The following is a 26,630-nucleotide window of genomic DNA, read 5'->3' on the forward strand; positions in this document are numbered from 1 at the left end:
CTCTGGTTTTGACTGATGCCAAAATCCCCAGCAGCAGCTGTGCTCAGGGGCTCCAAGTACCTCTGAGCAGGATGCACTCATCGTGGCTGGCTGGCAGTGCGAGGGGTGTTCAGATGGGATCTCCTCCACCCTGGCAAGGTCCCTGTTTTCATACCAGACACCAAGTTTTAGTAATTACCTCATCACACCCAGGCTGCAGGGTGCTGTGGGGGTCTGGGCAGGAGAAACTGTGCCAATACCACCCTGTTTGTGCTCTGACACTGCATTCTGCTTTTCCAGAGACAAGCCAAGTATTCTGAGAACAAGCTGAAGTGTACAAAAGCCAGGAATGACTACCTGCTGAACCTGGCAGCCACCAACGCGGCCGTGAGCAAGTACTACATCCACGACGTCTCCGACCTCATTGATGTGAGTGCCTTCCTGGGCCCAGCCAGCCTGCTGGGCTCCTATCTGCACCCTGTGCTGCTGAAGGGCTGTCTCTGGGGCCTTAGGATATTCTTAACTGGGGCTGAAGTGTCCTGTCAATTGGGTTTGCCTTGGGGTGAGCCAGGGGAGACTGAGGTTTCTTCTTGGCCCATTGGTTAGTCTGGATTGGAGACAGAGAAATGCTCCCCAAGGTCAGGCACAGCCTTCGTTGTGGTGCTGAGCCAGAGGGGTTTTTTCTCTCTATGACCCGGTGACTTTGGTGGGGATTCAGCACACGTGGCAGCGCTGTCCTGGTGGGGAAGGCGCCTTGGGGCTTTGTCCCGGTGCTCCTTGCAGGGAACAGCCTCAGGGCAGGAACTGCTGGAGGCAGCTTCATGGCAACGGCAGGAACTGAGCGCTGGTGACTCCTACAAACTGCTTTGAGATGATTCAGAGAAGGGATTTACCCAGAGAAGGGATTTCTGCTTCTTCCTTTATCGGGCATCCCACAGTGTGTAGATTTCACTGTGCAGTTTCTGCCTGCTGGAGTTGCCTCAGTGAGTGCATAAATAGCTGAGCTTGAAGCACTGAGTTACCATCATTACCTAAATGTACAATTTAAAAAGCTGCTTGAATGTTCACCTCCTTTCCTACCCCATTAGCATGTAGTTACACTGCTGAGAATTAAAGTAAGTCTGATGCAAATCCCCAATGACTTCAAGATTTTCATATATGATAAAATACTCTTCATTATGTTTTGTTCTCTTTATTATTGAAGATGTGTTAAAAAACAAGTAAGTTGATCTTGGAGACATTTGAATGGCAGGGTATGAGAACACCTTGATTTATCTGCAGGCTTTCTGCTTTTGCAGTGCATGTTCTATCTTTCTTTTGTTCAATTATTTTTTAAGCAAGAATGACTTGGTTTTGTGGAGATTTTTGAACTTTGATTTTCTGGAGATTTGCTGAGTTCCATTTTAGCTCTGTCTGTTTCTATTATTCTTCCCAACTTTTATTTCCTCACTGACACTTCCTCTGGAGTCAGCAGATGGCATTTCTCCCACATTCTAGAAATCCCTTCAGGGACTTCAGCTAAAGCATCTTTAACATGGAGCAATGAAATTTCCCCAATTACAAAGTCTGTTCACCAAAGAAACAAAATACTGGATGCGTGAGCTGAGCTTGCGTGAGCCACGCTCCGAGCCCGGCTGGGCACACTCTGAGCCTGGCTGGGCACACTCTGAGCCTGGCTGGGCACACTCTGAGCCTGGCTGGGCACACTCTGAGCCTGGGCACACTCTGAGCCTGGGCACACTCTGAGCCTGGCTGGGCACACTCTGGACCTGGCTGGGCACACTCTGAGCCCGGCTGGGCACACTCTGAGCCTGGCTGGGCACACTCTGAGCCTGGCTGGGCACACTCTGAGCCCGGCTGGGCACACTCTGAGCCTGGCTGGGCACACTCTGAGCCTGGGCACACTCTGAGCCTGGGCACACTCTGAGCCTGGGCACACTCTGAGCCCGGCTGGGCACACTCTGAGCCTGGGCACACTCTGAGCCTGGCTGGGCACACTCTGAGCCTGGGCACACTCTGAGCCTGGCTGGGCACACTCTGAGCCTGGCTGGGCACACTCTGAGCCTGGCTGGGCACACTCTGAGCCTGGGCACACTCTGAGCCTGGCTGGGCACACTCTGAGCCTGGCTGGGCACACTCTGAGCCTGGCTGGGCACACTCTGAGCCTGGGCACACTCTGAGCCTGGCTGGGCACACTCTGAGCGCGGCTGGGCACACTCTGAGCCTGGGCACACGCTGAGCCTGGCTGGGCACACTCTGAGCCTGGCTGGGCACGCTCTGAGCCTGGCTGGGCACACTCTGAGCCTGGGCACACTCTGAGCCCGGCTGGCCCCAGTCTGAGCCTGGGGCAGCTCTGAGCCCGGGATGCACCGTGCTGCCTCTCTGGGACACAGGAGAGGCGACAGGGCTCGCACACCCCTGCATCTCCGGTACAAATTGCCACGTGCAGCTGCTGGTTTCACACAAATCCGAACCGTCAGGACACTGCAGAGCCAATTTACCGGCGTTTCCCCCAATCCCAGCTGCCTCAGTGTCATCTCTTGGGCACAGCCTTGCCATCACTTGCTCCCTGGGTGTCCCTGCAGAGCAGTGTCTGGTGACAAAGCCATGCTCCACTCTCCTGCTCTGGCGAGACAGAGGCCCCAGCTGCTCCGGGAGGGAGGGAGGGAGAGAAGGCTCGCAGGGCTGTGGCTTAATGAGAACTGTGAAGCCCATCAGAGGAGCCGTGAAGGGGCGCAGAGCCGTCTGCCCCTCTGCCTCCTGTGGCCTTGTTGTTTTGTCCTAGAAAGGAAGGGAGGAATATAGAGATAGATCAAATTAGCCTTGGACTGTCAGTGCACCACGGGGCCTCCTCCTCGGATGACAAATGTGCCTGTTTAAGTGCCTGGGCTTGTCTCATTACTGTCATTAACTGTGTGACCAAGTTAATCTTTTCAGCCACGTATGTGAAGAGGAGATAAAGCTCCTTATCCATCCCTCTGGAGTTCTCTGGGAAATGGCTGCAAGATAGTTTGAAGTGGTCACATGAAAGGTATCACTAGATTCAGCAGAGAAAATGGAACAGGCAGTTTGCATACAAACTGATCTGCCAAAACGTGTGCAGCCTCCTCTGAGTCCTTCTGGAGCAGTAGCCCACTTCCCTATGGATTAGTGATTGCTGTATCTGAGACAAGCCAGGAAAGGAGGGGAACTCTGAGGAAATTCAGCGTTACAGGGAACTATGGAATTGCTTGGTCCCTGGAAAAATTAGCTGAGTCAAGTTAGGGAACAGAAACAGCAGCTGAAATAGTTATGCCAAATATCCTCAGTTGGCTTTACTGGCCTGGTTGGAACAGGGCTTGGAGCAACCTGGGCTAGTGGAAGGTGTTGCTGTTCGTGGCAGGGTGGTTGAAATTGAATAATCTTTAAGGTCTCTCCCAACATAAACCATTCTAGGATTCTGTGATTTACTTGCCGCACAGTACAGCTCTGGATTTTGCAGCAATGTCAAGAGAGTAGAGGCTAGAAATTAAAATAAACATATAATTATTTTGTATTATGCATATAATTAAAAATAATGCAGAATATTTTTTAAAAGCAGATAAGGAAAAAAATGCAGAGAAGAGGGAACAGAGCAGAGCAAATGAGTTGGGCTCTTTGTTTGCAGGCAGGGTCCTGTGGAGGCAGGGGCGTTACTGCTCTGCTGGGATGTTAGGGCGTGGCTTGCAGGGCACACAGGTGCTACTCAGGTGTTACTCTGAGGTTCCACTTGCTCAGGTCCGAGGCGTGGGCCTGGCTGAGCTCTGTCATGTGCAGGCTCAGCCTCCCAGATGACAGAGGGACTGTGTTGCTGGAGCCACAGAGCACTGTGTGCATTTCCTTCTCCCGGAGCCCAGGAGTGCCCCCCGTGCAGCTCTGGGTGGCCAGTGGGAGGCACACAGGTATTTGGCTGCTCCCATGGCGTTTTGGCCAAATGTGCCTGCTTGAGCTGCAGGAGCCGGTTTGTTTCTCAAGCTGAACACTGGGATATTTCCAGCCCTTGCAGGGTGTTACCAGCCGTGATGAATTAATGCTTGGGGAGCTCTGAGCTTGGCAGATGAAAGGCGCTGCGGAAGGGCCAGGATTATTATTTGTGGTTCTAATTTATTTGCCATCAAAGGGATGAGAGGGGTGAGAAAATGCCATTTGTTCTGGGGCTGGGAGCATTGGTTTGAAGTCTTTTTTTCTTCCTTTTTCTTCTCCCCTCCCTATTGTGTGTTCCTCTGGGAATGGCGTGGAAATCCCTGCTCCGTCTTTTCTTCTCTGGGCACCCGTGTGTGAAGCAGCCGTGCTGATCACCAGGGGCTTCAAGGGCTGCAGTGTGTGCAGGAGGTGCTGCCCTGCTTTTCAGGAGCAGCTGATTTCTGGGCACTGCAAATCACCGCCAGCTTCAGGGCGAGCCCAGCAGCAAAAAAGGGGAAACATTTCACATGGAATTTTGTCCTAAAAGCAGCTGGCAATGCCCTGAGCCCCTCTGCTCGGGCTGTGTGCCGTTCCGTGCTTTGCCTTGTAGTACCTCTTGGTTTTGTGTGCTTTGGGAATTCCCACCCATGTTTCCTCCTGGGACTGTTTTTGTAGCAAAGTAGCTGTGATTTCAGGGGGTGGGAGGTGCTGAGCAACGCACAGTCCGTTCCCAGGGCACAGGGCTGTGGTCAGCTGCTCAGGGCAGCAGTGCTGGTCCTCCCCCAGTGCTGGCACAGGGGTCCTGGCCCTGGTCCCTGCCCCGTCTGTGTGCAGCCCCTTGGCTGCATTGTTCCAGCTCTGGGCTTTCTGTACAACCTGCAGTGGTCATAAAGGTGTTCATGCTGAAACTGTCTCACAGGAAAGACTTGCAGCACAGAATGAGGATTTGCCCCAAGCAGCAAATGAAAATCCACCCCTTATCTTTTTTGTGTTGCTTGTTGATTTTTTTAAGGCAGGTCTGTGCCAGTCCATAGCTGCCCATACTCTCAATTAATGTAATTAGAGGCTAAACAGAAGCAGGATAAATGGAGAGCTGTGACAATTTGATAGTTTTTACAAAACTGCTCATTATTGCACATGGGTTTTCACAGGTTTTAAAGACTAGGAGGGACAGTGGGGTTGGGAACTGATGCAGTGTAGCTTTGCTGCTGCTGGTTTGAGCAGAGGCTGAAGCCAGCACAGCCCTGCCATGATGTGATCTGAGCTGAGTGGTGTCACCTCACATTGGCACCAAGCATGAGATGGCTTCTTGGGTCAGAGCTGCTTGTGGCACCAGCTGAGTTTTTGGGTTTCACTCTGAGTTTATCAATATGAATTTCAGGAAGTATTTCTTCTCGGAAAGGGTTGTCAGACACTGGAATGGGCTGCCCAGGGAAGTGGTGGAGTTTCCATCCCTGGAGGTGTTCAAGGAATAGCTGGACACAGCATTCAGTGCTCGGGGCTGGGTGACATGGTGGGGATTGGTCACAGGTTGGACTGGCTCAGCTCTGATGGAGCTTTCAGGGCAGCAAATCCCTGTTCTGGTATGACACTTGACATGCCAAATTCAGTTATAGTGGGAACAATGTTTAAAACCAGTTTTTTGTCTAAAGTACAGTATTTTGGCAGCAGTTAACTCAAGTTTTATCATTTTCCCTAAGACAGACATGAGAGTGATGAGGAGCTGCTCCATGGTGGGAGGCAGGCAGCTGCCCAGGGACAGAGCAGGATGTGCCCACACCACAGGGCCTGGTGTCCGCTGCCACGCCTTGCTTCAACTTCCATCTGTGTTTGAGAACCTTGCAAAATGCTTTGGGAGTTTGTGTGACCCGACCCTCCTTTGTGTTTCCCAGTGCTGCGATCTGGGGTTCCACGCCAGCCTCGCTCGCACCTTCAGGACGTACCTGTCTGCAGAGTACAACCTGGAGACGTCGCGGCACGAGGGCCTGGACGTCATCGAGAACGCCGTGGACAACCTGGACGCGCGGAGCGACAAGCACACCGTCATGGACATGTGCAACCAGGTCTTCTGCCCGCCGCTCAAGTTCGAGTTCCAGCCTCACATGGGGGATGAGGTAACGTGCTCACCTGTGGGGCTGCACAGGGGCCTGGCCCTCTCTAAACCATCACTGTGGAATTGTTCCAGATCCTCACCCCTCTCTGCTGCCTTCACACACTGCTGTTCACGTGTCCTTTCCTCATGAGACTCTGGGCTCGTTAGGGCTCCTCCTTTCAGGCCACCTTTTGCTCCATGTCTGTCCCAATTAGGGAGCCCATGGTTTGGCTCTCTCTGCCCCACAGATCTGCACAGGGGAGCTGTGATTAACCTGCTGTAATTGGGAGATGGCAGAAACACTCGGTGCTGGCCGGGGTCCAGGGCACTGCTCATGGGACACATGGCAACACAACCTCTCTGGAGGCTGCCAGGAGCTTGTGGGGGCTGGAGGGAATGGTGTGGGTATGGAAATGTGTGTCTGGTCCGTGCATGACCCGTGGAATGTCTCCTGTCTCAGGTGTGCCAGGTGAGCGCCCAGCAGCCTGTGCAGACCGAGCTGCTGATGCGGTACCACCAGCTGCAGTCTCGGCTGGCCACCCTCAAGATAGAGAATGAAGAGGTAAGAGGTGGGCTCTGTGGGCAGCACTGCTGAGCCTTTCTTCCACTGGAGCTCTCCTGGTGTGCTCAGGTGTGGAGCCCCTTCTATGGCAGAGCTGGAAGTGCCCACAGACTGCAGCCAGTGCTAGCCCAGGGCTCAGCAGCTGCCTGTTGAGGGGTTGTTTTGGCTCAAGATGCGTCCTTTTCCCAGTCTGCCTCAAACCCACTCTGTCCTGTTTCCGATAGGTACGGAAAACGCTGGATGCCACGATGCAGACCTTGCAGGACATGCTGACAGTGGAAGATTTCGATGTTTCAGATGCCTTCCAGCACAGCCGCTCCACTGAGTCGGTCAAATCAGCTGCATCAGAGACCTACATGAGCAAAATCAACATTGCCAAGAGGAGAGCCAACCAGCAGGAGACTGAAATGTTCTATTTCACTGTGAGTCTCAGCTCAGGCATACAGGACACGAAGCATTAATTGCCAGGGCTGAGGCCCAGTTAAGTGCTCATTAGAGAAGAGCAAGAACCAATTCAGTCTCTTTAAGTACTTGTCTTCTGTCAGATTTGGGTCTGGAATGCATTTCAGTGGCAGGGCACTACACAGGGACTGACAATCCAGTGTCTGCCTTGTTTTGCTCTTTGAAGGAACAACTGGAGCAGCCAGATGAGATTCAAAAGTTACTGAGTGGAGTAGGAGAGGGTCAGAGCAGGGTGCAGACTCCAGATGGCCTCACCATGGGCCACCGTCCAGGGTCCCTTCAGGAAGGCCTTCAGGACTGTGAACTATGAGCCAAGTCTTCCTCTCTAGCCTTTACAGCCTAAATCTGCCCTTGGCCCAGGGATGAGCTGAAGCTGCTGACATGCCAAGGAAGGCACAAAAGCAGGGCTGTGGTGTGTGTGCCTGCCCTGCAGCTCTCATGCTGCACTCCCAGGCAGGGCTCAGGTCTCTGTTCTGGTACCTGAAATACAGACAGCAGCCATGAGTTCACCAGAATTCTCCCTCATTTCAGTGTGGGTCATAGCCTATGGTTAACAGCATCTTGTGGTATATTACATATGCATAGAAGAGCTTCTGCTTTCTCTTAGTAATATTAATGTAAATTGGGGGGAAATTGCAATTTTCATTTGGAATTGTGCTTGGGATTACTTTAATGGTTTTTGCAGAGATTTGCTCTTTCCCATTCTCCATCTTCCATTTTCTATCTCTTGTCTCCCTCTGTGCTCTTACCTGTGTAGTGCCTTGCTCTGGAGTGTTCTGGGTGTCTGACAGCCTCGCTGGGGGATGGCAGTTGTTGTGCACAGTGTCCCCAGCTGCATGGGGCACCTGGCAGTCCCTGCCTGCGAGGGCTCAGCACTGGGAGTTCTTGCTTGCCTTTGTTGGTTTGCACAGAGGCGAAGCCTTGGCAGTGCAGGGAAAGCTGCTTTGATTTCCTAGGCTGTTCCCAGAGGCCTGACAAAAGAAAGCCAGCTTTGAACTCTTTGTCCCTCCCTGCGTTCCCAGGCAGGAGGGGCAGCTCCAAGGAGACCAGGCTCATAAGACCATCAGGGCAGGGGCTGGAGCAGGGAGAAGTGATCAGACCCTGCTGAGCCCTGCAGCACAGCTGGTGCAGCCTGCAGCCTCCTGAGCCCCCCGGCAGCCCCCAGGCAGCAGTGAGCATCCATTAGGGGCTGTGTGCTTAACTCACCCCTTTGTTCTTTAATTCCAGAAATTTAAGGAGTATCTGAATGGCAGTAACCTCATCACGAAGCTCCAGGCTAAACACGACCTGCTGAAGCAAACTCTGGGAGAAGGTGAGTTGGGGTCAGGTCCAGGGAGGATCCTCCCATCACCTCAGAGGGTTTAAAGCAAGTGTCATCTGCCAGCCTCCCCTGTGTGTGTTCTCCTGAGTGACTGAGGGTTCTGTGCCTGCCTGCTGCTGCTCAGCCTAACCAGTGACACACAAAACCATGATTTCCTTGGACTTCTCCTCCCAGTTCTCTTTGGGAGTGCGCATGGGGAAATCTCTTTGAATCTGAAATTGTATGCTGAAGTGCTGGCTTACTTCTCCAGCAGCAGAGATTGCCTCTCACTCCCACCTCTGCCTCTTTCCTTCCTCTCCCTCATCTCCCTCCAGATTTCTAATCTGTCTTTTAATGGTGGGGGCACCAGGTGGGCATCTCTCCTCCCCAGATGCAGCTTCTCTCTGCTGGAAGCCATTCCTTGGGGGGTAGGAGCCAGCAGAGAGGGTGTGAGCTCCTGTGCAGCTGTGCTCTGCAGTCCTTTGCTGGTGGCTGATGTGGAGGGATGATGGGAACTTGTGTTTCTTACAGGTGAAAGAGCTGAGTGTGGAACAACCAGGTGAGCGCTTTCTTCCCCTTACTTGCTCCTGGGGAGGGCTGGCACTGGCAGGAGGGGGCTGTGGGAAGGGGGGTTTGCTTTGCTGCTGGTGCAGCTTGGTGGGGCTCAGCCCCTGTGCTGGCAGTCCCTGTGCCCACATCCTGCTTCCCAGCTGCATGGCCTGGAGTGCTGGGCGCAGGGGGATGGCAAGCAGCCCTTGGTTCTGCTGCAGTGTGGTTTCTGGCTGGCTGGCTCTGATGTGCCTGGATGTGCTTTGTCAGCACAGTGCAATGCCCTGGAGCGTAGCTGAGGTGGGCTTGTGTTCAGACAGGGTGACACCAAGGTGTCCACTCACTCCCTGCCATCCCTCTTCCTTTGAGGACTTCAATACCTCCCTGAAATCCTCTCCCAGCTCTGGCTGCTTTACCTATGAGTGCAGAGCATGCCTGTATCACAGACTTCATCCCTCTACTGCAGAAGATAGGGCTGGGGCAGATGTGACAGAGAGGAGGCTTTGATCCGTGTCCAGTCCATGGAGCATCTCCCCAGAGCTCCAGTGGCTTGCTAGGAGTGTGCTGGTGTTTTGACAGTGAGACACAGGCCAGCAAAGCCTCCAAACAGCTCCCTAGAAGATGCTCTCTATGTGTCAGCCTGTTCCAACCTTGTTTGTGTTTGATAGAATTTATAATAGCAGCCCCAAAAGCTGCGTTCCCTGTTGGAAGTGGAGAAGCAGATGGTGCAGCCTGGGCTGCCTTGCCAGGCAGGAAGGAGGCTCCTTGTGCTGCCAGCACCAGGGCTGGGCACCAGCGGGGCACCGAGGTGCTGTCAGGACAGAGAGCCACCTTCAGAGAGCAGGGCTGTGCAGTGTGGCACTCGGAGGAGCTGAAGTGGCCCTGCTCCCATGTGTGCACTGGGGGCCCCGGGGCTGTGTGCAGGGCCCTGCCTGGGGCTGCAGGCACAGTCCCTGCAGTGTGTGGGGCAGGGCTGCTCCAACAGGCAGCATCACCTCTGCTCCTCAGTTACCCCTCAAAGGAGTGCCTGGAACCTCTAGGAGTGTACAGTCACGTTGCTTAGTTAGAGGCATCTGATTAAGGAACCAGCAGACCCCTGCTGTCCCCTTTGCATTGAGCTCTGTGTAGTGTCCATGTCTGTTCCATGAGATGTCCTGCATGAAGGCTCCCAGCACCCAGTTTTGTGTGTGTCTGCAGTCGTGTTCTCTCCCCTGCAGACATCAGTACAGCCTGGGCCAGAGGGCAGGGCAGAAATCTGTTTGGGATTTCGTGGTGTTTTTTCATCCCCATCCCTGGGATTCCAAACAAAAGTTAGATACAGCACTGTGGGGCTGTTCCCACTGTCCTCATTCTGGCCTCTTTCTGTGAGCAGAGTGCAATCTGTTTAGGAACAGGAATACCCCAGCGTTTTCTGGGATAGCTGTGGATATATTCTTTATTTTGGATGTATCTCCTCAGCTGCTCTTGGTGCCTGTTCAGGCTGAGGGAGTGCTGAGCTGGCGGTGGTGGGAGGCAGGTGTTAAATCCAGCTGGCCACCAGTGCTGCTGGTTTCCTGCTGCAGTGGTGTCCATGTGGGTCACACCAGTGTCAGGGGCTGCAGGGTGTGTGGAGCTACACATCAAATCCTCGCAGAGGGACTCTTCTGTTTGATTTCTTATTCTCAGTTATAACCTGTGAGATCTCGCCCTGTCTTTGCATTTATGTTGGTGTTTTGTTGATTTATTTTGTTCCATTTTCTCCCAGGCCCCCCTGTCTTCCCCCTAAGCCACAGAAAATGAGGAGACCTAGGCCTCTCTCAGTGTATAATCATAAACTCTTTAACGGCAATATGGAAACATTCATTAAGGTACTTGCTGGCTTGCAGTAGGAGTGTCTGTGAACGCTGGGAATGGAATGGTGGCTTTCCTGTCCTGGCTGCTTGCCATCCTCAGGGGTCCCTCTGGCCCATCTGCACCCAGCTGGCGTGGCCAGCACGGCTTTGCCTCGGTGATGATTTCTCTCCATAGTTCCCCTGGTGCATTCCTGGTGTTCTGTTCCATCATGGGTGTGCTCCAGACCCCACCCATGGCTGCTGGCCATGTGCACTATGAGGCAGTGCTGACTGAGTGTCCTCCTTGTCCTGCTGCTTCTACCCATCCTGGGAAGAAAGATTGCACAAGCTCAGCCCAGCCCTCAAAGGAGCAGCAGACACACCCCCTTCCTCTTTTTGGTGCTCATCCATCCTTGTGGCTGAGAAGGAAGATAAAATGACCCCAGAAGTGTTTCCCCCTTTCAAGGACTGTCAGCCTGGGGTAGAAGTCCTGTTGTAGGGGTGTCCATGTTGGAGGGCAGACAGGTGACCCTCAGCCTTACACACAAAGACAGCAGCAGCAGCCAGCCCAGCTGCTCATCCCCTGCCAGCTGCTGACAGTGGTGTCCTGTAATCCTGCTCTGGAGAAAGCTTCAGGGAAAACACTTTGAGAAGCTGTAAAGACAAACTGTTGGATTAGGTGACTAATAGGCATCATCTGGCTGGGGTTTATTGCCTCAAGCTCAGCCCTAAGCCCGAGGGCAGTGTCTGTACACAGCACCAGCACGGGGAGTACTGACCTCACTGGCAAAGCCTGTAATCCCGTTAGGATTTGTGATTACTCCTGACTTAAACTGGTTTTTAAAAAAGTAATGCTCATTAAATCCCAGCCTGTTCAGCACTGAGAAGGAGGAATTACCTGCTCTAGAGATCCATCTGAGCAGGACTGTCCCGTGCTAGCAGAGACCCTTTGGGGGGTGGCTGCCTGCCCTTGGGCTGTACAGCCTCACAGGCAGCTGGGTCATGGGCAGCTGCCCAGATGTCCCCTGGTCACCAGTGCCCCCATGGCTGCCCAGTGCCCCAGGCAAGGGCTGTCCCTGTCCTCAGGCTCCTGGGAAGGCCACAGGTTCAGGCAGGGAGGAAATCCCTGCAGGTCACCGAGGCTGGGATGCAGCGTGCCAAAGGGGTTTGGGAGGGAGGGTGGACATCCCAAAGGCCTGTGTTGGCCCTTGCTAAGCTGCCATTGCATTTGAGCATTCACGGCCTCCGAAGGAGATGCTTACCTCTAACTGAACTTATCCCTGCTTAATCTGTTCTCTTTTTCCACTCTGCTGCTTTTTTTGTGCTCAGAGGAAGGAGGAATGCACGAACGAGGAATCAGGTACTTACTGGAGACCCCAGATTCCCATCTGTGAGACAGAGGGAATTGCCCAGAGATGCCACTGTGCTCTGCTGGAAAAACCCAAAGAGGAATGTGTCCCCTTGGCTGTCAGACCTGGCCCACGGTCCCCTTGAGCTTCTGCCACAAGGGGCCTGGGGAGAAGCCAGAACTCACCACTGGTTCAGACTCAGGCACTTGGTTCTGTACCCAGTGGTGTTTGTTGGGCTTTTTAGCACCTGCTGACAATGGCTCTTTCCTTTGATGGAAATATTGTTGTAAGCTGTGTTATGGGAAGCTTATTCCATCAGCCAGGTATAGCACAAGTTTTATTTCAGCCCAGCATTCCACCTTTGGGGTGGAATAGCTGTGATCCCTCGTGGCAGTCTCCTGTCTGAGCCAGACAGGGAGCAGCAATGTTTCACACACCTTAGTGACAGCTTTCCTGGGCATTTTTGGCTGTACACGGTATCCTCAGCGCTCTTTGATGGCTCCATGTTTGTAACACCTCCTTTCCTGCCTGTCCTCTTACTAAACTCCACAGCATTAATTTTCAAATCTCTGGTCTTGCAATCTTTAATGCATTTCCCATGCTTTGTTAGCAACAAACCAGTCATTTTTCTCTTTTCCTTTCCTTTCCTGAAGGATTCAGGACAGGCCATTCCACTTGTTGTAGAAAGCTGCATCCGCTACATCAATCTGTATGGTAAGTTGGCTCAGCACAGCCCCAGCAGCCTGCCAAGGAGAAAGTACCTGAGTGAGCAGTGAGAGCCAGCAGGGACTCCCAGGGCTGCCTGCACTCTGTTCTCCATGGCTCAGTTTAGAATTCCACTGGCATTGGCTGACTGGCCGCCAGTGAGGTTTTATTAGCCCTCACCCTTTCAGCACCTTGATCTGGGGGCTGTGGTTGGAGAATACGAGCAGAAGTGGGGTGCAGCAGGCTGTCCCTGCTTGGTCCAAGCCTGTCTGGTGCATCACCTCCTGGGTTCTGCTGGTTTGACCTGCAGGTATTGCCCAGCAGTTCCAGAAATCTCTCCTAAAGCATTGTTCTCTTCCAGGCCTCCAGCAACAGGGCATCTTCAGAGTCCCCGGCTCCCAGGTGGAAGTCAATGACATCAAGAACTCGTTTGAGAGAGGTGTGTAGCTGGAGTGTGCAGGTACAGCAGGATGTCCTGCCTGAGCAGGATCCTTATGGGAGGTGGTGGGTGCATTAGCCAGGCTGTAAAGCCTGTGTTAAAGCCCTTTGTGCTATGAGACATGAGCAGGTTTTATCCCTTCTGAGTTTCCCGGTGTTGTGTCTCTGGCAGTAGTGAAGAGTTACCCAGGGAAGGAGTATGAGAGGTAGGGGTACGTGCAGAGGTCTTTTCCACAGTCATTAAAAACACAAGAGCCATAAGAGTGTTTGCTGGGGACCCATGTTCATCCTTCCTGCAGCAATTTGCCAAGGGAGGCACAGCATTCCCTGTGCCTGGTGCCAGGGAGTCTGCTGAGAAAATCACACTCAGGATGCCAGGCCAGTGAGAAAGGGAAAGCAGTCCTGCTGTCCTGAGTGGAGGGGAACTGTGGCAGGGACAGTCCTGCTGGGAATAGTGACCCTTAATCCTTGAGCAGCATTGGAAGGATCAGGATGAAGGTGGATGGGCCAATGGATAAGGCAGTGTTAGGATTGTCAAAGGCTGGAGGATTTGCACATCCAATTTAAGATGAATTAGTATCCAAATCTCAGGGGCACTGAAAGCCTTTCACAGATTTAAGTCAGTACAAAGCTATCCAGAGCTGTTGGTTCCATTCCAGAGGTGTAATTGTATCCTCCAGCCAAGCCTGTCCTCTCAGCCTCTCACTCTGTGTCGTTCAGACCTCCTCAGCTTTCTGGGCTGGTGCTGTAAATGGAAGGAATGCACTGAGCTGGAAACAGTGAAGGAGAAACAACCAATATCATCCTTGTCCTCAGGAAAGGTTTGAAATCCCCCAGTAAAACTGGTTTTCAGGAAAAATCAGCATTGCCATTGCAGATGAGGAGGGTTTCTGAACCCTGGGAAATTTGGGTGTTCCACTAAATGAGGAAAACCACTTGTGCTAGTCCAGCTTGATGGGGATGCGGGATATAAAACCTTTTCTGTGGGCAGGCGAAGACCCCCTCGCTGATGACCAGAACGAACGAGACATTAACTCAGTGGCTGGAGTCTTGAAGCTGTATTTCCGAGGACTGGAAAACCCCCTCTTTCCTAAGGAAAGGTTTCAAGATTTGATATCTACTATAAGTAAGTACATGTGACAGCTCTTTGTGGAGAGCTGGGTGGGACAAGAGAAGCACTAAATGAGTGTCCCAGCCTAAGCAGGGTGAAGAACTTCTCCTTTTGCTCTTGCAGGGCTGGGGGTTTATGTGGAAGCTCCTCAAAGGCACAAGGACAATAGACAGGTCAAAAGGCACTTTCCAGAGTCCACATGGGGCTGTCCTTGTGTGTGCAGTGGTGGTTGGTACCCTGTTAATTCCATATGCCCAGTTGAAACATTTTGCTCTGGGAGAAGGGCAAGTGTTTTGAGAGTTTGTTTCTCTGGGTGTCAGAACAGATATCTATTGGCATAGGGTTTTATCCAGTTTGTATTTAGTTGGGGTTTTTTTTAGGAAATACTCTCTTTTGTAAAACCAAACTGAAGAAGTAGAGAACCCAGCAGGCAATAATGGGATAAATCAAATGGGAAAATTCCGTGTGTGAAATACTACAAAACTTTCCATCTTGGTATTGAGGCCAGATTTTGCTCAGAATTTTGATTAAATGGCAGCCTAGCTACATGTTGTCAGTGAACTTTATTGTGATTAGCAAATGGCATAGTTTGAGCCAGAAGAACAAGCACTTCTGTGTGATCTGCCTGCTCCAGAAAGCTCTGGTGCTTGTCCTCTGCTTCCTGTGGAACAGCAGCCACAGGATTAACTCTCTACAGAACACAGGGGTAGCCTAGGGCAGGACAGCCCTGAGTCACCCCCTTCCCTTGGGAGGGAGCAGGTGTCTGATGGCAGCTCTGGGCTCTGCACCCCTGAGGAGTGGAGAGCAGTGAGTCTGACAGCACTGACTCAGCACTGGTTCAGCTAACCTGTTTCCTGGGAGTTCCTAATTCCTATTTGGAGCAGCAGCAGACGGGAGCGGAAGGGCTCAGAAGGATCCAATGCATAACCCAGAAGGGTAACCTGAATAAAAACCTCATTTAAAAATCTGCCCTAGAAAAGCAAGCAGTGCTCTGTTTTCAGTGTCACATTGACTCAGGCTTTTGAGGAACAGAGGAGTTGTTGAGGAATGAAATGAATAATGCATAAACATTTATTTTAAAATCAAACCCACGGAAATGTCTTTATTTGCTGTTCGTACTGCATCTGAACATAGGAATTCCCTGCTGGAGGAGCAGTGTCCCCCATTCTCTGCCTGCACCTTAGTACCAGACTGACAGATGACCTCTGGAGACAGGCTTTTGTTTTCCTCACTTACTGGGCCACTAGATCTGGAACAAGTCCCTGTGGTGCTGAGCTGTCTGGTCCTGAAAAGGTTTTTAAGGATGTGCTTTCTATCCATGTGTTCCAGAAATTGAGAACCCTGCAGAGAGAGTGCACCAGATCCAGCAGATCATTGTCACTCTGCCTCGGGCTGTCATCGTGGTCATGAGATACCTCTTTGCTTTCCTTAACCAGTGAGTCTGTTTTCTTGCTTCACCAGGTTCCTCCTTGCTGTCCCCTTTGCCAGGCCTTCCCTGTCTTTGGTGCACGAGTCCCTTCTGGTGTTGCCATGGGGAGTTGTGATTGGGTTCTTCCCGGCCCTGCTGGCCGTGGCTGTGTGCCCGGGGAGGGGACAGCTCGGTGCCAGGGTGGAGGGGTCAGCTTGGTGCTGGTGCATGCCCAGGGAGGGGACAGCTCGGTGCCAGGGTGGAGGGGACAGCTCGGTGCTGGTGCATGCCCAGGGAGGGGACAGCTCAGTGCCAGGGCACTGGGGACAGCTCAGTGCTGGTGCATGCTCAGGGAGGGGACAGCTCGGTGCCAGGGTGGAGGGGACAGCTTGGTGCTGGTGTGTGCCCGGGGAGGGGACAGCTCAGTGCCAGGGCACTGGGGACAGCTCAGTGCCAGGGCAGTGGGGACAGCTCGGTGCCGGTGCATGCCCAGGGAGGGGACAGCTCAGTGCTGGTGCATGCCCAGGGAGGGGACAGCTCGGTGCCCAGGGAGGGGACAGCTCAGTGCTGGTACGTGCCAGGGCAGGGGCTCTGCTGGGAGGTGTCCCAGCAAGCAGGACCACGGCACAGCAGCTCCTCACCGTGTGCTTGCAGCTTGTCCCAGTACAGCGATGAGAACATGATGGATCCCTACAACCTGGCCATCTGCTTCGGGCCCACGCTGATGCACATTCCTGACGGGCAGGATCCGGTGTCCTGCCAGGCCCATGTCAATGAGGTCATCAAAACCATCATCATTCACCACGAGGGCATCTTCCCCAGCCACCGGGAGCTGGAGGGGCCTGTCTACGAGAAGTGCATGACTGGAGGGGAGGAGTACTGGTGAGCTCTCTGCAGGGTTCCTGGGTACAAACACCTTCATCAGGCCAAGAGGCTCTTGCACACTGAACCATTTGATTTAGTCCTACTAGTCAAAACAGGCAGTTTCACCAGGTATTTCATTTTCTTGTACTGACTCAGTATTTTAAATCTCAGTAAAAAACATCAGAAGAAACATTTTCCAGGGCAAATACTAATACTGATGAAGATTATTTTTGTAGACCCACAGAAGCATGTTCAGCAAAACAGAATATTGAGTAAATTCTGTCCAAATTCCTCCTAGGCTGGAAATTTTGAGTAAAGACCCCATAGTTCCATCAGAATTTGCTGGTTGGATGAAATGCCTTGGCTGAGGTTAACCCAAACCTTCCAGTTCCCTTTGTTGCTGGAATTCTAACCCAGCATTCAGGTCTGGATTTAGCAAGCCAGGATCAGTAATATACTTGAACTGATTTTCTACAAGTTTCGTACATATCTGAGACCTCACCATGTCTTTTACTAGTCACCTGCCACCATCCTTCCTGATGCAGCAGAGGACCTAAAGCTGAAGCTCACTGTGATTTAGGGAATGGGGCATTTAACTTGGTGTCACTTTGTGTTAGTTTTGCCAAACTCTGCTAAAGACACAAGAGCCAGCAGAACGTGACGTTCTGGGCCTGGCAATTGTGGTGCGAGTGTCTGCTGTTCTCAGCAAGTTCAGGGATCTGCTGTGGTTTGAAATCAGAGAATCACAAATCACAGAATTAGTTAGGTCAGCAAAGACCTCCAACACTGAGTCCAACCTTTGACCAAACACCACCTTGTTGCCCAGACACATCCAGTTGTTTCTTGTACACCTCCAGAGAGGTGTACTCCACCACCTCGCTGGGCAGCATGAGGGGTGCTGAGTGCGTTGGGAGCAGTGTCACTTGCTGTGTGACAGCCTGCTGTGTGACAGCCTGCTGTGTGACAGCCTGCTGTGTTCCTCTGCAGTGACAGCCCGCACAGCGAGCCGGGCACCATCGATGAGGTGGACCACGACAACGGGACAGAGCCGCACACCAGTGACGATGGTGAGCAGGGCTGAGCAGGGGCTGGGTGCGTGCCAGCAGAGCTGTGCATGCAGCAGAGCAGCGGGCACTGCACGGACTGAGGCTGGCTGCTGGCAGGGCTGGGCTGCAGCAGGAGGCAGCGCTGTGCTCCCTGCGTGCCAGCAGCACCAGCCGCGAGCGGGCGGCTGGGGGAACGCCGCTGGCACTGCCCTGGGTGGGGAGCCATGGCAGGGCTTGCTGTGCTGGAAGGGCCCTGGGGAGCTGAGCACCTTCTGCTTCGACAGCTGCTGCCACCCTGGCTGTGTCCTGCCTCGGCAGAGCACACCTGCCCTGCGAGGCTCTGGGGAGGAGGGAGGGCTCACCTGGCAAGTGGGGCCACGGGAGCAGGATGGCACAGGGAATGGCACGCGAGGCCAGGCAGCTCTGGGCACAGGGAAGGGCTCAGGGAAGGGCATGGTGGGCCAGGCAGCTCGGGGCACAGGGAAGGGCACAGGGAAGGGCACAGGGAAGGGCATGGTGGGCCAGGCGGCTCTGGGCACAGGGAAGGGCACAGGGAAGGGCACAGGGAAGGGCACAGGGAAGGGCATGGTGGGCCAGGCAGCTCGGGGCACAGGGAAGGGCACAGGGAAGGGCACAGGGAAGGGCATGGTGGACTGGGTGTCTCTGGGCACAGGGAAGGGCACAGGGAAGGGCATGGTGGACTGGGTGTCTCTGGGCACAGGGAAGGGCACAGGGAAGGGCACAGGGAAGGGCACAGGGAAGGGCATGGCGGCTCTGGGCACAGGGAAGGGCACGCAGGGCTGGGCGGCTCCAGGCCTGCTCTCAGCTCCAGGCAGGAGCCGACAGGCCTGGCAAAGGGAGGCAAGGGAGCTGCTGTGCAGCCAATTTCACACTTGGGTGGCCACGTTAATGGCTCCGATTGGGGTTCCCAAGTGATTAACTGTGGTGCCAAGTGTGGAGCAGATGAGCAGCTGTATTCTGTGGATTTACATATTCCCTCTCCCCCTGCCCTGCATACACTCCCTGCTGGTAGCCCAGCTTTGTGTCAGGGCTGTGGGAGCTCTCCTGGCTTCGTCTCCTCCAGAAATCTCTATTGATCCTCCTGTGGTGCTCCCAGACACTGCCCTCGTGTGGAGGTTGCTTAAGGTGGGGAAGATGAATCTGCTGAAGTGGCCTGGCCTGTCCCAGGTGGGGCTGGAATGGGGCAAGGGTCCGATGCAGCATCCTTTGTCCTCCTTTGGTGTCCCCTCCTCTACAGGGGTTTGGTTCCTGAGCAGTGTTGGGTCACACACTGATGGCTGCTGAGCCCACAGTCAGTAATGGGGCACAGCAAGTTTCCATGTTTAATGAAAATGAGGCAGATCTGGAGGAACTGGGGGGCTTGCCCTGTTTTGCTGTCATTTTCTGTCTGCCAGTCTCCAGGTGGGGATTGAAATGATCCACTGTCTCAGGTAATCAAGGCATGCTAATGCTCCAGCAGTGGCAGGGGTGGCTGGGGAGTGGCAGCAGTTCTGCCACCCAAGCAAGGCACAGTGTGGGTCACTCTGGTTAATGAGGAGGGAGACACTCTAGCTGCTTTGCAGCTGTTGCAATGGTTTCTTTAGGATTCCCCAGCTGGAAATGGATCTGCATGGGAGCCAGGCTCTTTCACAGGCTCCTCAGTGCCGTTGGGTGACACCCTTGCCCAGAGGCGTAGAGGACCCTGGTGTGCTGGTGACCTTCCAAAGTGAAGTTCTGCCTCAGCCCTCCTGTATTTCAGGCCCTGAGCTCTCAGTTTGAGTCACGGGTGTTTGGTAGAGCTCGCATTAGGAAAAGCGGGGAAACAGTGAGGCAGAGTGCTGCAGATGGTGGGGTGCAGCGCAGCTGCCTGGCTGGAGCTGGTATCATTGTTTCCATGGGGATCCCCAAAGGGGCATTAGTTGCTCATCAATAATTCAGGCCAAACTGTCTCTAGGATAAGGAAGGGAAGAGAAGTAAGTGGGGTTTGGTCACAGCATCTGACATGGCTTGACAAAATCTCAGGCTTGAGGATAATGGGTTTCTGTAACCAATGTGAGTGAGGGTGCCATATGCACAGAGGGAGATTCCTGCTGCTCCCCATCTGCTTTGTAGCTCTTTGTAATTGCCAGTAGTTTGTGAGTCTGAGAGAGGTCCCAGAGAGCCTGGAACAACAATAAGAATTGATCAGTCTGAAAACAAGAAGGCTTGTGCTCAGTGTGAGCTGCTCTGGGGGCGCTGGGCGGCAGCAGCACTGCTCTGCTATTCTGGGGAGGGGCTCTCAGGGCTTCAGTCTCTCTTTAGGGCTGAGCTGAGCTGCTCTTGCTGTGCCTCTCTCCTGTGCAGAGGTGGAGCAGATTGAAGCCATAGCCAAGTTTGACTACATTGGGCGATCTCCACGGGAGCTCTCCTTCAAGAAAGGGGCCTCACTCCTGCTGTACCACCGGGCGTCGGAAGACTGGTGGGAAGGGAGACACAACGGGGTGGACGGGCTCATTCCCCACCAGTACATTGTGGTGCAAGACATGTGAGTAAAGTGAGGGTTGTTAAAATCGTGTGCTTGCACAAGGTCCACTTCAGTCACCTAAAATAATCAGTCAGTTTTGCATTTTGTTTAGTGACTTGGGTGAGAAATCTGCTCCTGTTCACTTCTCCCTCTCTGTGTATTGTTTGGCTCCATTTGTTTCTCATTTGGGCTGATAAAGACCAGCACTAAACATTGTACCTCAGTGTACCTGGGCCCCATCTCTCACTGACTCCCCAACGTGGTGTGACCCAGGCTTACCACTGGCCTTGTCCCTGTGAGCATTGGCCTGGGTTGTTCAGTGCTCACCTGGCCTGTGGGCAGATCCCAGGGCCCTTTGCAAGTGCTGTATCTGGAGCCATCACAGTGGCAGCCACATCACAGGGGATGGGAAGGCAGATGTGCACTGTTTCCAAGTTCCCAGTGAGGTGGTGGCCCTGGTGCAGCCCCTTGTTAACAACGTGTGGAGCTGCTGCCGTGGTGATGTTCAGCTTGGCGTGGCATCCGGGCCCTGGCTCGCCTGGGGCACAGCCCTGTCACTGCTGTGGTGTCCTTTCCCAGGGATGATGCCTTCTCTGACAGCCTGAGCCAGAAGGCAGACAGCGAGGCGAGCAGCGGGCCGCTGCTGGACGATAAAGCCTCCTCCAAGAACGACATCCAGTCACCCACAGATCACATCTTGGACTATGGCTTTGGGGGAGTGATGGGCAGGTAACTCACATTCCTCCTGACCACGGGGGTGGTGGCTGTCACAGGTGTGAGCAGTCAGTGTGTGGGGCAGGGCAGGATGGGAGGGAATGCTCTAGAAAGCACTGCAGGGTAATAGGGGCTTGGAGGGGATTTTATGTGCACTGCTAACGGGGTTTTAACATCTACAGAGGGTACAGGGGCCCTGAGCAACCTGGGATAGTGGAAGGTGTCCCTGCCCATGGCAGGGGATCAAAACAAGATGACCTTTGAGGTCCCTTCCAACCCAAACTACCCCTATGATTTGATGCTGTCCCTTTCTTGGTACTGGCTAAAATATTTGTTTTCCTTCTTGCCTGAGTCTTCTGAGGCTGGAAGGCTCTAATTTGGTGTGAGCTGAGCTCAGGGTGAGGGGTTGCCTTGCAGCATGCAGCAGTGGGGCTGACAGACGCTGACCTGTGCTGTGCTGGGCTCTTTGCAGGGTGAGATTGAGGTCTGATGGTGCAGCCATCCCCCGGCGCCGCAGCGGGGGGGACACCCACAGCCCGCCCCGAGGGATGGGGCCTGGCATTGACACCCCTCCCCGAGCAGCAGCCTGCCCCAGCAGCCCCCACAAGATCCCCCTCAACAGGGGCAGGATCGAGAGCCCTGAGAAGCGCAGGATGGCCACGTTCGGCAGCGCGGGCAGCATCAACTTCCCAGACAGGAAGGCCCTGGCTGACAGCCACCCTCTGAGATCCACCTGTGGGTCCACCCGGCACAGCAGCCTTGGAGATCAGAAATCCCTGGAAGCAGAAGCTCTTGCTGAGGTGAGAGGGCCGGGAGGGCACCAAGAGGCTGCAGGAGCTCACTGGGGAGTGCCTGGAGCCCCTTCACCTCAGACACGGTTACAGAGCTGCTGTCACACCCAGCTCTCTTGGGTTGTTCTTGGAAAAGATGCTCACCCAGATGATGTTAATTTTCACCTTGAATCTTGTGGGGTTGCTGGGCTTGGGAGTTCTGAGACTTCTCTGGAAGAGTATTTTGACTCATCATCTTAGGAGCTTAATAGAATGAATTGGAGCTAACTTGATAGTTATTTCCCTTCAGCTGATCCTTTGAATGTTACCTGAGGGTCACTGAGCATTTTGTAGGTGTTATAAAATTAAGGACTTGTCTACACCAGGACAACATTAACTAGAGTGACTTTTCAAACAATTGACTCTGGTGCCTTAAATTGCTTCTCCAATGGTCTTGCTGAGTGGCCTTAATTAAGTTAAGGTGGATTTAAGCAAAGGCAAACTAGGGCCTCTCCATTTGTACAGGAGGCCCCAGCACTGTAGCCGTAGGCAGTAGCTAGTTCCCACAGCTAGTTCCCTGTGCATGGGCACTTCTGGTTGAACTGGGTTCACCTTCTGGGGGATCTCCATGGACAGACTGTGGAGCCTGGAGGTGGGTGGGCACTGAGGGGCTGGAGCCAATGTCTCCTTGGCTGCCTCAGGCCTTGTTGCTGCCTCTCGTATATCCATGGCGAGCTGCTGTTGTGCCATTCACTCCATAAACATCCCGGTGTCTGTCCCTGCCATGTGTCCTGTGGGCACGGGGCAGCAGAGGCCCCCTACATCAGGGGAAGCTGCAGGGCCTCTCTTGTGAGGAAAAGCCAGCCTCAGTGCTGTGGGGGAGCTGTGTGGGCAGGCTGCTGTTCACCCATCACTCCTGGTGCTCAGGATTCATGCCCTTTGCAGCTGGTGACCAAGCTCCTGCGGACCTGGGGAGCCCAGGGCACCTTAGTGCGGCCAGTTTGGGCTGCACACCTTGTCCCAAAGCTGCCGTTTTCCCTGGGAGCTCTCAGATCAGAGACCCCCTCTGCAGGCAGGCACGCCTGGATGGTGGGGTGGAGTGCAGGGGAGCAGGTGGTGCCGTGGCACAGCGCTGACGTGGCTTTGGCATTGCAGGACATCGAGAAGACCATGAGCACGGCGCTGAACGAGCTGCGGGAGCTGGAGAGGCAGAACACGGCCAAGCAGGCGCCCGACGTGGTGCTGGACACGCTGGAGCCCATGAAGAACCCTCCGATGGGCGCCGCCAACTCGGAGCCGGCCAGCCCGCTGCACACCATCCTGATCCGGGACCCCGAGGCGGCCATGCGGCGCAGCAGCAGCTCCACCTCCGAGATGATGACCACCTTCAAGCCGGCGCTGTCGGCCCGGCTGGCCGGGGCGCAGCTGCGGCCGCCGCCCATGCGGCCGGTGCGGCCCGTGGTGCAGCACCGCTCCAGCAGCAGCAGCAGCTCGGGCGTGGGCAGCCCCGCCGTCACCCCCACCGAGAAGCTCTTCCCCAGCAGCTCGGCAGATAAATCGGGCACCATGTAGGCCGGGGCGCGGGGACTGCGGTGCCCGGACGCTGGGAGCGGGGCGAGCGGAGCCGCGCCGGGTGGGCAGGGGTCAGAGCCCTGCTGGGGAGCCTCTGTGGAAGGAAACACGCGTGGGGCCTGGGCCTGGTGCTGTACATACGTGTGTGTGTATGTACATAGGTGTGCACACACCCCATCCATGCAGAAACACTTCCCGAGCTTGCAGTCCTACGGCAGGAGGAGACGGCAGGTCTGAGTGTTGGCACTGGAGAACACATTCAGTGTAGAAGTATATATTAAAAACAAAGTGTACAGAATTCAGTGACTTTTTAAAACAGTAGATTTACCTCAGAAACTGGCTCTGAAATGTCCTCTCTTGAGACAGTGGGTTGGTCTGGGTTTCCAAGGCTGTCTGTGTGCACCTGGAAGCCCACGCTGCAGCAGCTGTGCGTCAAGCAATACAAGGCCATCCTGGAATTTATTTTCTGTACCTCTTGGCATTGAAAAAAAAAAAAAAAGGATGGGAATGCAGTGGGGTCTGTTCACTGCTGGGCTGTGGAGAAGAGCTGGAAATCCATACATGACCATGTGTGACCGGCCAGCTGGAGTCTTTCCAGTCCTGAATCCTGAGATGTCTTCATGTGCCCGTGATTCCCTGGCAGCAGGGACAAGCAGGGTGTGTGCCATGGATGGGAATGGAGTGAAGTGAGTGTCATGAGTGGGACAGAGTGAGGTGTGTGCCATCACCCTCGTGCAGGAGGACGCTGCGCTGCACTGGGACTGTGGAATGCTGCTTCTCTGCAAGTTCTCAGAGTGAGCAAGGACTAGTGACCAAACCTGTGGTAAAGCATGGAGTAACTTACAGAGTTTGGAGATTCTTCATCTCCCTTTCCCCACGTCCTTTTTCTTTTTTTTTTTTTTTTTAATCAAAACCCAACCCAGTGGTCTCTTGAGAGTCAGGCCTGAGCAGCGAGGAGGGGTCTCAGGTCAGAGTGGTTGTCCCGCATGAGAAGCATGAGCCGTGTTTGACCACATCAGATGCAAAGCTGATCTGATGGGTGATACTTTGCACTTTCTGTACTGTACCATATAATACAACAGTTTGAGTTTATGCAAAAGAATCTACATTTTGTTTTACCCAGAGGAAAAATATGCAGAAGGCTGCGGATTGCATGGTCCTGTGTGATAATCCAGACTCCTCTGTAAGCACTGAATCCGAGATGCTCTGTGCTTCTCCTGCAGCTTTTCCTTGTACAGATTTCCATGCAATGCCCCACGGTTTGATTTGGCGCTTCCCCATGGTCACATGCTCATGTCTCCTAACATTCATCCTTCCTCCCTGCTATCTCTGATCCTGCTGCTCTGTGCCTGGGCAAAGAGCCTGCCAGCCCTCCTGACTCACCCAGCAGCCACTTACCCTCCCTGGGGCTTTGCTTTGTCTCCCTCATCTCTCCAGCACTGCTGTGGACCCCAGCTCTGCAGGAGAAGCGGCCTGACTTCCAGAAGGCAGTGGAGGCACTGACCAGGGTGGCAGAACCCGTCAGTCCTGCCGTGGCTCGTGCCTCCTCGGCTGGGGAGCTTCCACGTGTGCAAGACTGCCTGTACATCCACACCTGTACCTCTGTACCTGTCACAGCTGCACCCCATCTCTGCCCCTCCACAGCTGCACCCCTGTGCACTGGGCACAGGCTGTGGGACTGGCTGGTGCCTGTCCCCTGCCCCTCGCACGTGTCCCCTCATGCCCCGCTCTGCCAGCCCTGTAAATATTGCTGTACTTGCTTAACTGCTCGAAGGTAACTGTTAACCTGTAAACTGTACAAAAATAGGCTAAAGTTAGATAAAGCCGATGCCACTCAACAAATCTTTGCACTTAGTAGGTAGCTCAATGTACAAATAAACCCAGTAATAATACTAGTAATCCCGAAGGGAAGCGAAGCCGCCGGCACCCCTGGCAGAGCCCGTGGGGAGCAGCTCTGCCCATGTCCCTCCCTGTCACGCTGGCAGGGCAGACGGTGTGTGTGCGTGTCTGTGAACGTCCTTGGCGTTTGGTTCACGTTGGTGTTTATTTCTCCATCATGCCCCTTTCCTGGCACAGCCCCTGGCCGCTGCCCAGCCTGGTGCAGCAGCTACAGATGTTCAGCCAGGCTGGGCTGGTCAGGGACCTGTGCTGGGGAGGGAAGGACCCATTTGGCACGACTGCTGTGTATCCATTGCCAGTAATTATTACTTTTGTTTCCATTTAGTTCCTGGAGAACATTCACTTTGCCAGTTTTCTGTTTTTTGTATGCTTTCTGAGATGACTTGAGAGCAAGCCCATCTTCATTAGGGGTTTTATTTCCTCCCTTACTTTTGACCATACGGTACAAATTCCAGTGTCTTTCTATTAAATTATTGCCTTTCATTTTCCTTTGTTTTGTTTTGTTGTGGGTTTTAATACAATTGCTTTCTTATCTTTAAGTGCCTTTTTGAGCACCAAAACAAACGGTTGGAGTTCAGGCCTGGGGGCTGTGCACACATGGGTTCGTCTGGGCAGTTGTGTTGTGCTGGGGGTGATTGCTTTTAAAGTCCTTCCATTTTTCTGTTTGATGAAAAGGGAACCAAGACTTTTTGTTGGAGAATAAACTCCCCCTTTGTAATATGGTATTCCAAGTGTAGTTTTAACTACTGTAAATTTAAGGGAAGAAATGTATTTTTCTGTAAGCGAACTTGGCACAAAATTGAACCACATACGTTGTAGGAGCATCGTAACTGGAACTCACTCATGGTTTGTGAGTGACTGACTCCGATCCTCGGTACCTCCCTGAGGGCACAGACTGTGTGTGGGCTTCAGAGTTCACAGAGCTTCACTGTGACAGCCCACGGCCGAGCTGCCGCCAGAGCCAGGGCGGGTGAGCTGAGTGAGGGCGGCTGCTCGGGGCAGCTGTGTCTGCTGTGCAGAGCGAGCTCTGGGCCAGCTCCTGCGGCCCTGCCCCGTCCAGCCCAGCCCTCCCAGCCATGGCCATGGCCCTCACATGAGGCTGAGGGGAGCATGGTGTCACCGCGGCCCTGCCATCCATCCTGGCCATGAGGGGAGCATGGTGCACCATGGCCCTGCCCCATCCATCCTGGCCATGGCCATGGCCCTCACATGAGGCTGAGGGGAGCACGGTGTCACCGCGGCCCTGCCATCCATCCTGGCCATGAGGGGAGCATGGTGAACCATGGCCCTGCCCCATCCATCCCGGCCATGGCCATGGCCCTCACATGAGGCTGAGGGGAGCACGGTGGCACTGCAGCCCTGCCATCCATCCTGGCCATGGCCATGGCTATGCCATGAGGGGAGCATGGTGAACCATGGCCCTGCCCCATCCATCCTGGCCATGGCCATGGCCCTCACATGAGGCTGAGGGGAGCACGGTGGCACTGCAGCCCTGCCATCCATCCTGGCCATGGCCATGGCCCTCACATGAGGCTGAGGGGAGCGTGGTGTCACCGCGGCCCTGCCATCCATCCT

The 26,630-nt window shown here is 54.0% G+C and overlaps 1 protein-coding gene across 2 annotated transcripts in view; it reads left to right on the top strand.

The window, feature by feature from the left end:
• SRGAP3 (SLIT-ROBO Rho GTPase activating protein 3) overlaps positions 1-25,780 on the top strand; it is a 73,446-nt gene extending 47,666 nt beyond the window's left edge. The window contains exons 6-22 of one of the 2 annotated variants that reach the window (XM_066558387.1): positions 280-408; positions 5,793-6,014; positions 6,453-6,554; positions 6,779-6,976; positions 8,244-8,328; positions 8,848-8,875; positions 10,610-10,712; positions 12,679-12,739; positions 13,092-13,169; positions 14,160-14,294; positions 15,609-15,714; positions 16,342-16,569; positions 17,539-17,618; positions 19,941-20,121; positions 20,680-20,829; positions 21,287-21,614; positions 22,740-25,780. In XM_066558387.1, coding sequence (XP_066414484.1) covers positions 280-408; positions 5,793-6,014; positions 6,453-6,554; positions 6,779-6,976; positions 8,244-8,328; positions 8,848-8,875; positions 10,610-10,712; positions 12,679-12,739; positions 13,092-13,169; positions 14,160-14,294; positions 15,609-15,714; positions 16,342-16,569; positions 17,539-17,618; positions 19,941-20,121; positions 20,680-20,829; positions 21,287-21,614; positions 22,740-23,156 — 2,631 coding nt within the window. In that variant the 3' untranslated portion in view covers positions 23,157-25,780. Of the gene's footprint in view, positions 1-279; positions 409-5,792; positions 6,015-6,452; positions 6,555-6,778; positions 6,977-8,243; positions 8,329-8,847; positions 8,876-10,609; positions 10,713-12,005; positions 12,037-12,678; positions 12,740-13,091; positions 13,170-14,159; positions 14,295-15,608; positions 15,715-16,341; positions 16,570-17,538; positions 17,619-19,940; positions 20,122-20,679; positions 20,830-21,286; positions 21,615-22,739 lie in introns of both variants that reach the window. The other variant, XM_066558388.1, reaches the window with a different exon arrangement.
• The last annotated feature ends 850 nt before the right edge of the window (positions 25,781-26,630 follow it).

Source organism: Molothrus aeneus, chromosome 12, assembly GCF_037042795.1.
Source record: "Molothrus aeneus isolate 106 chromosome 12, BPBGC_Maene_1.0, whole genome shotgun sequence".
Lineage (NCBI taxonomy): Eukaryota > Metazoa > Chordata > Aves > Passeriformes > Icteridae > Molothrus > Molothrus aeneus.